This window comes from Pagrus pagrus, assembly GCF_965226575.1.
Source record: "Pagrus pagrus genome assembly, chromosome: 7".
Classification (NCBI taxonomy): domain Eukaryota; kingdom Metazoa; phylum Chordata; class Actinopteri; order Spariformes; family Sparidae; genus Pagrus; species Pagrus pagrus.
The window spans coordinates 19,000,722-19,015,650 of NC_140191.1; the positions used below are offsets into that span (position 1 = coordinate 19,000,722).

The following is a 14,929-nucleotide window of genomic DNA, read 5'->3' on the forward strand; positions in this document are numbered from 1 at the left end:
AAATAAAGGCTGAATAAATCTAGAAATTAATGGCTTCGATGTTTTATTACCATGATCTGGGGTTTAGAGACAGCTGGGCGGCAGCGATAGAGCCCTTAGGTCTGTAAGAGCGTGTTTGTGTGTGAGCATGTTGTGTGAGTGTGTGTGCGTATCATTGTGTGTTTTGCTGAGAGCCATCAGAGCTGAAAATAACACTCTGGGGAGTTGGAGAGGTGGGCTGGTAATTCCGCCAGCATAGAGAAAGGGATACAAGCAGCTTTTCTCTGTGTCTCACCCACATATGCTAGACATGTCCATAGACAAACACACATTTACATCCTCTGCCGACTGCTCTGTATTGTTATATCTGAGCGGAGATTAAACATAATACAATCACACCGCCACACAGACACAGATACACAAACAGAGTGAGAGATTACCCAGATTAAAACTTTATGACAATCTAGAGATCCACAAGAAGAGTAAATTATATCACTGTTGATCCCTTTGGTGCGTCATGCTGTTGTGTTTGGATTCATTTGTTTTACTGCCACTCTGACACCCTTTTGAATGCAGGTTTTGGGTCTTTTCGTGCTCTTTGTTACTCACTAAAAATATCTGATTGACTCGGCTATTTAATCTGGCAGAAACCGCACAGAGCAGTGCTTTAAAATATGGAAATATACCTGATAAAATGCATGGATATGTTCAAAGAAAAGAGAGCAAATGAAGCACTAAAGATGCACTTGCTTCTGCGAATGCTCAAATGGTCGGCCCCATTGGTAAAATTTGCATGTAACTGCGCCTCAAAGGGCTCGGCAAAGCAACACATTCCTGCACATAATATGGTTATTGAGTCATCTGCAGTAAATTCCAATTGCAGTGTTGCTCTCCGTGGAAGCAAGCTGTACTTTTGATGACCTCTTTGTGTTTACCTTGGGGTCTGTGTCGTACAAATTATACTGGTCGTTTTGGAGTCCCATAGCGGTAGTTGATCCAACTGGCTTTGCTGTTTTGCTGTATTTAGGGAAAACCACACGTTTCTGAATTAGTAAAAGCGTGATGATCATTTTTGGTTCTTAGGCTCGCCTTATTGACATTGAATTTTGTTTAACCTAACAAAGTAGATTTAAATGCTGCGTACTTGATGATTAAATGAACTTGTAAATTCATAATTTATTCAACACAGTATTACAACCAAAGCCCCATTGTTTTTACAGACACCAGCTTCTTAAAATATGCCCACCATTTCCTGCTGTTTTCATGACTGAAAGTGTGAGCGCTGAGGCGTTTTGTCATTTCATGTTTTTAGCAGCTTTTTGCACTAAAACTCTGTGATGAGCTTGGTTCTGGAAATCTGGTGTTGCACTTAAAGTATAAATAATCTTGTCAGACTGTTGGTTAATGCCCAGATTTTTATCACATCTTGAGCGTAACGTCGGAAAGTCTCCTTATTTATTTTCCTCCAGTGAATTTAGTGACAACTGATGAATACAAAACAGAGGAAGGTGACTTAACGTGAAACACAACATGACAAAATGTTTGTGGGCTGGTTCAGTTTGTAATATAGAGGTCTTTACTTGTGATATTATCCTTGTTCGAAGCTCAGATTAAAACTGGATGAAATTGTGACATAATGAAGATTAACTGACATCTGTCCTGCAAAATGTTGTTTAGTTTTCGTCCAAAAAAAACAGGTTATAAAACAGGTTATGAAACAGCAGAAGCACATGCTTGACAGCTTTGGATATATCAGCCAACATCCTTGAGAAGTAGATTTTTTTGGGAAGAAGATATCGTTGGAAGTCAAATGAGACTGTGTGTTTCTCTTCTGTAGGTGGTCCTGAGTGGAAGTGATAACAGATACATCCTGATGGGTCTGAGTCCTTCTACTGAGTACGAAGTCATGTTGACGGCCGTATTCAAAGATGAATCGGAGAGTGACACCATCTCTGTTATAGAGACCACATGTAAGTGACAATCCACTGTTCGATGGCTGTTGTGTTACTGATCTAATCAAAACAAAACTTGACAAAAATCTAAATCTAAAAACTTTTCCAGAGATGAGATAGAAGAAGAAGAGACAAGCATAATTTCATGAATTAATATCCCCTCGCCGCGCTGATGTTGAAATTAGCCTGAGACCTAACTAACCTCCCCCATTGAAGTGCCATTGTCTGCTGAGAATAACAGACTAGTCGAATCACACATGCTTTTTGGATCATAAAATTAGCATCTCTGAGTTCAAAGCGGAGCTCTGCGTGAGTCTATTTGCATTGATTTGTTTGTCACAGCTTTTCTCAGAAGAAGAAAATCTATTTTCCCATCAATGACTTCTTATGTATTTCTGTCTAATTACCTTAGTTATTGATACAGAGAGTTGTTGGTGAGAGTTTCTATCCAATTATCTGATTTATGCTCTCTGTATTTCCCCAGTGACCGAGACAACAACGATTGCTACCACAACCACAGGTAAGAAGTGTCTAAATTACTTTTGTGTAGCATCGCCCTCTCAATAATGCAAATGTGAACAGTCTAATAGCTGAATTTCATCTTTATGGAAGATGAATGTGAAACAGTATGTCATTAGTTAAACACCAACCCTGATGTGCCATGAAATGAAGTTATTCTTAATGTCCGTGAGGTTAAAACCTGTAAATAGTTTTTCCCAGGCTAAGTTCAAGCGGTACTTGCTCTTAAAAACTATCCTGGCAGAGAGACTGGCCAATTTTAATCATGATTTAAGCCAAAGCATCTGTCTAAAAAGTCTACTGCCATCAGAATTTGAAAAGCTCTATTAGTTGCCAGTGCATGTTGATGTTGCCAGAGTGCAACCTCAATTCTAGCAAGTTCCTGTAGCTGAGTTTTGGTCTTTGTTGCTCATTTAGTTTCAGGAAGCAAAACCAGAATTACTGAGGGCTTAGACAGCTTCATACTGTCTGTTCTGACTAAGGCTGATGTATGCAAAACTTCAACTCCGATAACATTTTCAAGCAGGATGCATCTTATGAAAAACATTGGGAATATCTTTTGTGTTTTTATAAGTGTGTTTACCAAGTGTTTTGTATGAGGAGCCGGCTACCATCACTAATCGAGTCAGAGCCGCTTCTCCTCTCACGGCTCTAAAAACTTAAAAAGCAACACATCTTCTTTACTCAAGTCCCCACTCGCTATCCTAGCGACTTTTAAATAGCACATCTGCTTTGTTTGAAACTTTTAAGTGCTGGTGTGAAAATCACAACTTGTGGTCTCACAAAAGTGGGCGACTGAAAGGGAGCTAGTCGCCTCAGCTTTTAAAAATCAACGCTTGTAGTTTCAGGCTGCATTATGTATGGAGGCCCTCACACTGATTTTCACCCACTCAGGACTGCATAGACTTTAAAACATGTCTGCTTGTTTTAAAACGGTTATCGAGACTGATGAAACAAAGGACAAACAAAAACACTCAAACCCCAAGTAGTGTTCCCTGAGATTATAGCTGCAAGCAGGCACGGGCAGGTACATTGCTTTCACATGCACAAGGCTCATGCACATGGCACATTTGAGCCTCATCCATAGAAATGTGTCATTGCGATGGGTTGGACACAGCTTTGTGGACCAATGAATGGATGGACCAATTGTAGGAGAAAGAGCATTAAAAAAGGAACAATGCTGATTTCAATGATGACTCTAAAAAGAGTGTACTACGAATAGTTCATGAGTTATGAGAGGGGTGAACACACACACAGAGGTGTGTGTCCTCTATGCCAAAATTTTTGTGGACTGACAGCTAACAGTGAGAGCGACCAGAGCTGCAGGTCGCAGCTAAAAATGTTCCATCTGGGCCGACTTTATCATCCAGCACGTCACAGCTGTCTGAGCATGTTGGCACTCTGACAGTAGCCGTTATGATTTTCTTTCAGCATACTGGCATTTTGACTGACACTTTTCTAATCCATCATTTACCCAACCACATTAAAAGCGTGGAGAAAATGTAGCTCAAGTCAAGATTTCGTGACAGTTTGTGATACAGAAATCCTACAGTAACTCCGTACGATAACTGTCGTCTGTGATGTGGTGTGACAGTGGCACGTCAGGCTGTGAGGAACCTTCAGCTGAGTGACGAGACCACCGAGAGCTTGGAGGCATCGTGGGAGCTGGACGACCCCAACGTGGAGAGCTACAGGGTCACCTACAGCGGCCTCAGTGGTGACCACAAAGAGGAATCTGTGAGTTGATCGAGTTGTGAGCAAAATCATTTACAAACAATTAAGTACAGCTTTTTTTTTAGATTAGTTTCTAAGGTCTCCCTTCTCAGAGGACACAGCCACTCTAGGCACTGAAGCCCTCAAACTCTTGAGTTGTGAACACAGATTATATTGAATAGACAAAACTGGAGTTGTGTTTGGAGGAAGGTCCTTGTTATTTCACACACCCCTAGCCAACTGGATGGCTCTGCAGCGGTCAGTGTCGGGTCATCTGCTCCAATCAAAAAACTGATTACACTTTTAGTCCCGGTCCACTCTGCCTCTCCCGCCTGATTCCTCTATCTGTGGTAAGAGCCCTTGAGCTCAGTGTCATGTACTGACCCTGATCGCTGATGCACACACATACACACAACCACATCCCCATCGCCTCTCCCTTCCCCTCCATTGGTCCCCCTATCTCTCTGTTTTTCTCTGTTTTTCCCCTCCCTCTTGTCGTCTCTCTCGCCACCTCCTCTTACTTTCCTCGTCTCCCTCTCTCTCTCTCGCCCTCCCCTCCTGTTTTAATTTCCCAATGTGGTGTCAGAGCCGTAGAAGATGGAGAGGCCAGGCCAAGCCAGAAGACATTCCATTATCTTTTCAGCAGCCATTTACCTCACTGGGAGCAGAGATGGAGGGCAGCAGAGAAAAGAGCAAAAGAAACAAAGAGGGGCGGAAAAAGAAACAACAGCTAAACAAAACGGGAGAACGGCTTAAACCTGTCCGCCGGCTGATAGATAAGAGTTGTTTTAGGTCACGCCTCTTTCTGAAAGTTTCGTGGTTTGATGTAAACATGTGTGAGAGACCGATAGAGGGCAAAAGAGACAGCTTAGACAGAGTCTGTGTTTCAGAAGGTTGTGTGTTTGTGCTTATTTATATATTTATAAGTGTTTGAGTGTGTGTGCGTGTGTTCCTTCCTGCTCTGATGCTCGCAGGTGTTTCAGCGCCGCAGTCAGAGTGGACAGCTCTTCCGATCTCATCGCCTGTCCTTGCCTCACCTGAACGCACCTCTCACCTTTATAAAATAATACATTTATTACAAATATCTTTAGTTAGCTGACAAGTCCACTTACCTGCTTGTTACAGAGCTGTCAGCCTCATCACACAATCTTCACGGTTTACCAAGGTGACTGTAGACTCTCAAGCTTTCCATTGTAATGAGGAGGGATGTCATCAGTCAACCACTAAGATTATTTTTAACTGGTTATGCATGTAACTTAGGTCCTTAGGTTAATTTGCATAAAGACACTGTCTGCTAACAGCTTTGCTAGAGGAGTGAAGAGGAGAGAAAAAGTTAAGAGTGCTAAATGAAGCTCAGTGTGGTAACAAGCCAGGCAACAAAGCCAAATGTAATTAAGAACATTAAGAATGAACAATCTGCCATATCTGGGGATGGCTCGCAGCCAAAGATCACATTGCTGCTGCTAGAAGGAGAGAGTGTGCACTGGCCTGGGGAGACGCTGCGTGCAGTGCAGTAGAGGGTTAGGTATTCGAAAAGCTAGTTCGGCACCTCGAGCCCTTTTGAGAAGTAGAAAGTTGAGCTAAAAGTCAGGCATGCCAGGGCAGACAAGCCAATGTTGGTTGGACAAGCGAGTACTGCACAGCTCTCACAAACAAAAGCTAACTTCACAACTACCTGTAACTTCATCAGTGCTTACTGGGAGATGTAGTCCATTGTGCTCCTTTCTCCAGTGTTCCATGACACCCGAGCAAACTTCATGTGCAAGTTAATTGTAAAGCTCTTCTGGGTTTATTCGGATTATAAAATGGCAACATCAGTTTCATCAGATGTCTTTTTTTTCTGTTACTTCAGTGTGCCAAACATTATTTTTGAATAACATCTTTCTTTCTACAAATGAATATGTTGGGAACTTAAAGATGCAGAGAGAGAACAAACTTCAACACTGATAAGTGAAAACGTAGCAGTAATAGGTTTTTCACAGATCTTTTATGCCCCTCCGCTGGCCTCAACCGACTTTATTGACTTAACTGAAGTGAGCAGAATGCTTGAACAGTTGTGGTTGAATTCCCTAAAGGTGTATGTAGCTTTTTGCAAGAAGTTTCTGTTTCACCAAATCAAGCCTGGCTTTAATCTTTGAGAAGAGCAACAGATTCTGTGTGTAGTCTGGCGTATTGTGCATGTTCCCTTTTGCATGTGTGTGTGTCAGATCTGTATGTATGCCCTTTTTTCTGTTGCCTATGTGCAGGTAAGTCCCAAGTGAGCAGATGTCATCATTGCTTTAAAAGTCTCTGTTCTCTTACTCCTTCAAATGTGCCCTGAATGTCTATGTGTGTGTGTGTGTGTGTGTGTGCGTGCGTGTGTGTGTGTGTAGGTGCTACTTCCTAGTGGTCAGAGGAGAGCAGTGCTTCAGCCTTTACTATCAGACACCCAGTACAAAGTGACAGTCACTCCGGTGTACACTGACGGACAAGACGGCGCCAGTGTCTCTGCCCTGGGAACAACATGTAAGCCAACCACAACACACACGCACGCACACACACACACACACACACACACACACACACACACACACACACACACACACACAGACATACACTGAATTATTAACCATCCGAGTCACCTCTCGGTTTCTCACATTTCATTATACACAGACGCAGTTCCCAGTTTAGGAGAACACATCTGACACTACTGAAAGCTAATGAAATTCAATTTAATTGCAGCGAGCAGAATATTCATTTGCATTGCATTAACTTCATGTTCATTTACGTTCCTGAAGGAATATGTAAATGAAAGCGATGACAAATAGTGATGCGTTCTTAATTGACTTAAAGAAGGCCGTTCATAATTACAGCCGCTCCTTCCATTAATGAGACGATTAAATTATTTTGCTCTAATTGATTTTCTCAACCATTCTCCTGATTAGCTCTTATGAGCCGTAGTGATTGTGTACTCGTTGTACGGAGAATTGAACATGTCGTCTTTTTAGATGAGGGTGCAATAGCTCTTCACATTGAAAATAAAAACCTCTTCTCAGCTTGGAACACAGCTTAGTGATAAATCACAGCCCAGGCACACTTGGTGTACAGTAGGACATGATTTTCTCTTTTTTTCAGGGTCTCTAGGAATTGACTGCCTTGTCATAACTCAAATTCAACCAATCCTGGCACTGTTTCGAAAGAACCTCTCGTTCTGCCAAGTTACTATAATTCATATTTCACTGTTTACGGAAGATGATGTAATTAAACCATATATCAACAAAGTATATAGAGAGTTCCATGCCTAGTTGTTTTTAAATTGTAAACAACAACCAACAAAAGTCATAAGTCATTTTAATGCTGGGTATCAAACCTTAAAACTTTATGGTACCGACTGAAATGTGTCTGAAGTATCGAATCAAAAACTTTCAAGTACCAAAAGCTGGAAAAGCTTCAAATTCTATGATTGATTGTTGTTGTCATGAAACAGTCTTGCCGGTGGTGTCACACTGATCAGCAGGAGGTGGTGGCCCACAAATATATGCTGCAATGCACCAACAAAGACAACATATTAGAAGAGCTGCAAGCTAGTAAACATGGATTAAAGCAATGCAGGATTTATTGAAGGAAATACTGTTTTATGAGGAAGAAAATGGACTCAGCATGTTTGTCAGACTTCAAGGATGGACTGAGTAACACTGAATAACCATAACTTTTGTTTGTTTAAAAGAAAAATACACACAGGCCCTTTAGTAGTTAGAAGAAGAAGAAGAAGAAAAAGAAAAGGAAGCAGAAGAAGTCACAGCTGAAGATGAAGGACTTTATAGACAGGCAAAGTCCCTGTATATCATCTCACTCAATATATGTCACAAACATGGCTGTCACTTTTGCACAGAAAAAGTATTAAAAAGGTGACAATCACAACAAGTCTTGGCTATATTGACAGCCACAGTTCTGTGAAAGGAGAGTTAGTCAGTTGTGCGAGCTAGCTAATATATGGGACTGGCTCTAAATGGATTCAGTTATGGGTGTTTGTGAGCAAAAAGCATCCTTCATGGCATAATTTAAATGGGATTAAAATATTATTCGTCCTTTGCTATTAACTACCACACATATTTTTCTGAATTAAGGGCCCCAAGGGGTGTGACTTCGCCTCTCTGTTAATTCCTATTGGAGAAAGTTATTTTCTTCTACTCCACTGTTACCATTATACAGCACAACACACATGTAGGCCCAGATTACACACATGCACACACAGGACCCATAGACATGCAGTTATTGCAGGAGATGTCACAGTGCTGGGGCACCTTTACCAGTCCTCCAGAGCCTGCATGACTTGGGCCACACCAAGGCCCATGGGCTGAGCTGCTACTGCTCCAAGTTAAGTTAGGTTCTGAGCAGCTTGTGTATTCTGATTGTGTCTGTGTCTTTGCAGTGCCCCTCTTGTCTCCTGGAAACCTGCGTGTGTCAGAGGAGTGGTACAACCGCTTTAGGGTCACCTGGGATCCACCTCAGTCTCCTACAGCTGGTTACAGGATCGTCTACCAGCCCATCAATGGTACACACACACACACACAGACACACACCCACACACACACACACACACACACACACACACACTCAGATTTTCCTCAGTCTTTTTCCTTAACATGGTTTTATGTAAGTGTAGAAATACAAAAACAAGCACACAGAAACATTTGTTTAATTATTTTACATTCCACTGCACAAATGCACCTTCAAGAATACTTTAGTGCACACACACACATAAACTGAAATATTGTTAGACTTCGTGTACTCTGCCTAGGGACACAGGCTCCTCCAAACATACTAATCTGCTTGTTATGGTAGGACCCACAAGCAAAAACGGCGCACAGCAGCTGAAAAACCAACTGCTCACAGGTTGTTTGGCTCTCCCGATAGTGACTTCTTAGTTTTTCTTTTTAACAAGAAGCTCGAGGCTCGAAGGGAAATGTCAGCGATCTGAGCTGAAATAAGACATCACCCTTTCTTGTTTGTTTATTGTCTTGGAGCATCATCAAACACCCATTTTCACTGTTGTGCTGCTTCTCTGGTGCTAATTGTTTCATCCTTCCAAGACAAGGCTTCAGTTTTTATAGTTACTGTGTCTGTTTTTAGTCATCTAAACACAATTACTGTGTCTCTGCAGATCCAGCCTCATGCAGACAGGCTGCATTAATCTGAGTTCATGAAATAAATTTCATCACGCTGCTGTTTTCACTGTAAGAGTCATGGATGGAAGTAAAGTGCATGTGTGTGCAAATGCCTTGCACACACATTTACAGCTACAGTATAGTTTAACGTAAACTTAAGACCACTTATGTAGAAAATACAAAGAACGCACGCATGACCTCCAGACACCGACATAAAGACACACACCCAGTCTGTTTCCTTTCAAAGAATGTTCCAGTGGGTGGTGTGTTGTAAAGATAATTGCTGCTCCTCCTTTATTTATCTGTTTTCTATTTTTTACTCTTGCACAACCTTTGTTTCTGTCTGTAATTCATTTAATGTGTGCAGGATTGTTATTATGTTGTAAAGCACTTAGTGCTTGTCTAGAAGAGCTGCATTGACAAAGTTTGTTATTATATCTCAGTTGTAATTTCGTGGCCTAGATGAGTGCGTGTGTGCCTGACTGTACTGCAGTTAAGAATGATAACTGTGACAGATTTACGACTGAGACTTCTTAGACATTTTTTATAACAAAGGTTTCTTGATTTTAGACAGAGGTAGACAAAAGCAGCATCTCATATTATTTATGGAAACTGTTGATTTTGACGGCTGAAATGACTAGCTAATTAAGCCAGTGATAACATTACCTCTGTGACTCCTCGGCTTTTTAATGTCGCCAGCTGACTGGTTTTACAACAAGAATCCTCTAATGAGGCTCTAAAATTTGTACTTTATGGCTTCAAACAATCTGTTAAAATCAAGGACGTTATATTACATCCGGACACAGTGTTGGAGGTGGAGACCCATTCATTCCTATGAAAGCTATTATGAAGCCATAAAAGCGTGACTTCCTGGGTGTGAAAATACCCGGATCTTCTGTGTTGTGCGGCTAATAGAGTGTACGCACTAGAAAATTCTGCCAACCAAACCGGCTAACCTCCAGTTTAGCGCCCCATCTAACTTGAATGGGGATACAATAATTTAATCAAGCTGCTCTTCTAGACTTTCTAAATTTTACTGGATCGAATGACAGTGAAACGCGGGGGATGTGACCCTCAAAAATATTTATCCACTGTTTTATATACGCTTCTTCACAATGTAAGCTTATGGGAAAAAGTCTTTTTGGGCCACAAACTGATTTCAAAGCCGGGCGCTCTTCCTGGGGGCTTGGTCAAAATGCTAAGGCTGAAAAAGCATGTCTCAGACCAGCATCCTCACCTGTTGATGATCAATGTAGAAAACAGCAAAATAGAGAATGAACATTGTTCTTGTAATGCAGTGTAAAGCTAGTTAGTTGTTGTATTATAAGTATGAAAGTATTTCATACTTATTGGTTGGTGTTCACTTTTAACGTTAATGACCCGGCATGTCAGCTCACCACTGCAGGGATTTGCATTCCCGTTATAACAGGGATACCTGCTTGAAGTTGTGTCTGTAACTGAGTCCACGTTTATCTTGAGCGGTGGTTAAAGCAGTGGAAGTAAATACTCTTCCATCCCGCCGGATTATCGTAGAATTTGGCAATAAGCACATTTAATTTCCTACAAATTCTTTACAAAAGTCCCCCGTTATTTAGCTTATATAAAAACTGTTATTATGCAGTAGCACAACCAGGAAGTTTTTGGTTTTCACGAGTAACTTAATACGACTGCTGAAACAGCTGAAAACAAACATGATGAAACAGTAAAATAAAGCAGATATTTAAAAGTACAAACACGGCCACAGGAGAGAAACTAATCTTCAAACCTCAGAGATTCAGTGAGAAGCTACAAGTACAGAGAGCTGAATACACAGAGTTTCTCTCTGGTCTCCTGCACAATCATGAGTTTTGGAGTCTTCCAATCACAACATACACACTTTTAAGGGGTAAACGGGGGCTTATTTGCTGTCGCAAAAAAGTCACCAGTACTCCATAACTCTTCTCACCTTCTTGTGGGTGTCCTACCTGTCTGTGCTCATGTGTGTGTCTTTCTCAGTTCCAGGACCAGTTCTGGAGACAAAAGTAGGTGAAGATGTGAACTCCATGCTCCTCCTGAATCTACTTAGTGGGACGGAGTACAGTGTTCAAGTGACGGCCTCCTACCCTACAGGACAAAGTGAACCACTGCTAGTGAACGCCAAGACATGTAAGCATCCTTATCCTACACCTGCAAAGATCACTCATACTTCTGTCTAACAGAAGGTATTAAATGGTGGATGTGATCAGTGTTTGGAAAAAGTCATAACCAAATTTCAAAGTTGAGTCATTTCCAAATGAGCCCTAATGGGGGCTTTTAGAGCTGAAGGATACTGGATCTTTTGGGCAAGATACATATGTAATGAAGATATTTCACAGTTTAACAATAAACTTTATTGTCCAAAATTATATCAGTGCACTGAACAGGTAGACTTCACTGGGAATTTAATATTTATAACGAACCCAAAGCATGAATAAACTTGCAAGTGGCGGCATCGATAATACCACTTGGAAATGTGAGGTGCATTATCTGTTTCCACTTGAAGTTTTTGAGTCTACTTTTGCCACAAAGTGTGACTATCAGAAGGAGGAGGCCGAGGCAGCAGCTGCAGATAAGCAAACGAGTTAGAGAGGAATGGGAAACATGCATGTTAACTACCTGCTGATACCATCCACTCTTCCAATGAGACTTTAGCAAACAGACAGATGGACAGAAGGATATTAATATTTCTCAGTAAGCCAGTTAGAACAATCCTTTTTGCATACAGATTTGCTATCAGTAGGTGCAGTAAGAGCTAACACAGGTTTTTACATCGCTTTGGTCTAAAACAAATACTGTTAGAAAGCGAGGAACTGAGAGAGAATGAGATTTACTGTTGATAGAGGGAGAGACGGAGTAAAGTGTATGCATTGTGGCTGTATGTATGCGTGCGTCTGTTTGCATATGTTTTCTTTAAACCTGTTGTAGGAATAGTGCTCTGACACCATCTATCACCGAACGTTTATGTTGTATTTTTCTGCCTTCCTGTAAAAACTGCTGCATCATCCCTGACTTTAAAATGGACTGTTGTCTTTTGGGCTTACTGTCTGATTGGCCAGAAGGGAGCATCGAATTGGATGAAAACAAACATATTCTAATTTTGATAGCTCATGAATTTCTAATGCACGGAGCAAAAAGAGATTTCTGTCTTCTATCTGAGAAAAATGTTGAGAAATAAAATGTAGAGATTATGTGTGGCGCGATTAATGGATTAATACATAATCAACAATTAAAGGGGATTGCTTTTGATACACAGATTATTATCAGTCTGTGCTGCGGTGATGTGCCATCCTTCATTTTCTCTTTAATCCTCCCCCTGTTGGATGAGTTACAACTCCCTCACTCCTTCCTGTCTCTATAAAGCTCTCATAATGAAAGATGCTTTCATGAAAAGAGTAACATTAAATATGAGGCATTGACATGTAGATTCATCAGCCTGCCATATTTAAACTTTACACTCTGTCCCTGGGGTGGCACTTCAGGATGGTACCTCTACTGAAGACTCTTTGCCTCATTTCTGCATACAGTACAAATAATACATCATGTATACCGTATATAATAACTTTATCTACATGTTTTTGATTTTCGACACTTTTCTAGCCTTATTTGTGCATATTGTGTGTCACGCTTTATGTATGTCTGGGACTCATCACTAAATATTCAGCAGAACAACATATTTTCTATCAGTTGTTCACAGTGCGATACATTCTCAGATGCATCACATTTTCCCATATTACACGGGGCCTTTAGTTAAATTCATTGTCCATATTTGTATCCTACAGTGGAGGAACTGATTTATTAAAGGGGTCACGTTCAGTCATTCGTCATTCTAATAAGGGGGATACAGTAACATATTTCCCCGGATACACTGCATATATTGTAGCCTTACCATGGGAGCCAACTGGCATGTTTGCATCAATAAATTACGCATGCTAGCGTACAGCATAAAAAAATAGTCATTGGTATCTGGGGGACCATTGAATGAAATGAAACTTGTTTCCCCTCAAATGAAGTTTTATGTAGTTTGTATTGAGGTGCTGGTCCTTCAGCTGCACAGTAGAAATGAGTTATTCTCGGGACCACTGAAGGCTGCTCAGTCAATCTGGTCTCAAGAAATTTGGTAGAATTAGCGCACCGTCGTAAAATGGAAATATGTTGTTTGTTCACAGAAAGTAAGAGAAGTTTGACTGTGAAAGGATTACATGACTAGAAACAGGCAGAAGTAGAAAAAAGAAATACTTCAGTGGAAACAAAGTCAGTGTGTGGAGGTGGGGAAGGCAGATGGATGCAACGATTTGGCTGGCAACCTCAGCTCTCACGCACACCCTGTCTCACACACACCCTCAGACAACTGCAGTATGTCCATATGGCTCACCATTTTCTTTTGACCTTTCAATGATTAAAATGATGACCACATCCTCACTTCTGTCTTTTGTTTGCACTTTTTATCCCCCTCATTCTCTTTCTCTTTCCTAGTTTTCTTGTTTTCCTTCAATGTTTAAACCAGGCTTTGTAAACTTCCTCCTGAGCCAGGAAGTGGAATCCCATTTTAGACTGTTCTTAGACGTGTGCTGATTATTGCTGCAGCCAAAAGTGAGGGCAGACGTGTCTCATACATCCCTGCCAACAGCAACGCTGACAAGGTCATCCCAAAACAAATAAAACTCAAAAGTATGTGCCCAGCGTTGCTGACGAGTTGCAGTCAACAGCATCTTTGGTGGCATTTAATGAAACATTTCAGCAGTTTTGATGGCCAACCTGTGCACTCATGGCAATTTAGGCCAAAAACTTCATGTTAGGGTGTGTTGGTCATGAACCTGCAAATCTCCTGTGCAAACATGCCAAATTGATTTTGTATGAGAGAAACTGCCAGCCTGGCACGCTTTCTTCTACACATGAACACACATGTGCATCTTTACATGATGTCCATATTCATGCATTGACACGTGCATTTTGCATGTCTGTCTGTATATGAGTAGAAATGAGTTTGTGTGTATCTTTGCATATTATTGAATCGAATGATGGGTTGTCATATGCATTATTCACTAGTATTTAAAAAATGGCACCTGCCATATGGTCCCCAGCATAAAATATCCATTTACTGGTGCAACAGCCAAGTTTATTTTATACCATCAGCAAATTCAGTTAACAAGGGGGAGGAACGAGGGTGAGAGAGAGAGAGCCAGAAAGTGGCTCCTGGGAGGCTTGCCTATGGTACACAGAGATCTCACTACCGAACAAGCTACGGATATTTAAATTGCTCTTGGTGTTTTGCATTTTGCTGCATCATGCCTCATTGTTTTTCCAAAAGACCATTAAACATCAAGCCTTACTAATTTTGCTGCTTTATGATTTGTTCTAACATCTATCCGGCTGATTGTTGTTTCCACCATTTACACACTTAATATGGATGGTACACAGTTCATTTTTCAGCTACTAGAAGACCAAAAAAAGAAATGCTCAAGTGCCACTTTGGCCTTAACCCAAACTAAATGCTGAGTCCTCACTCTGAGAGTTCTCCAAAACTTTTCACGCTATTGTCAGTAAGTTTAAGTATGTACCACGTGATCTGAACAATAGCCACTAAAGCCAAAATAGTTTACT

At 41.0% G+C, this 14,929-nt stretch overlaps 1 protein-coding gene across 2 annotated transcripts in view; it reads left to right on the plus strand.

The window, feature by feature from the left end:
- Positions 1-14,929, plus strand: part of col14a1a (collagen, type XIV, alpha 1a) — a 133,478-nt gene that overhangs the window by 47,224 nt on the left and 71,325 nt on the right. For both annotated transcript variants that reach the window (XM_084357692.1, XM_084357691.1), the window contains exons 17-22: positions 1,817-1,949; positions 2,416-2,451; positions 4,045-4,187; positions 6,536-6,668; positions 8,575-8,697; positions 11,306-11,455. In XM_084357692.1, the coding sequence (XP_084213818.1) occupies positions 1,817-1,949; positions 2,416-2,451; positions 4,045-4,187; positions 6,536-6,668; positions 8,575-8,697; positions 11,306-11,455 (718 nt within the window). The remainder of the gene's footprint in view (positions 1-1,816; positions 1,950-2,415; positions 2,452-4,044; positions 4,188-6,535; positions 6,669-8,574; positions 8,698-11,305; positions 11,456-14,929) is intronic.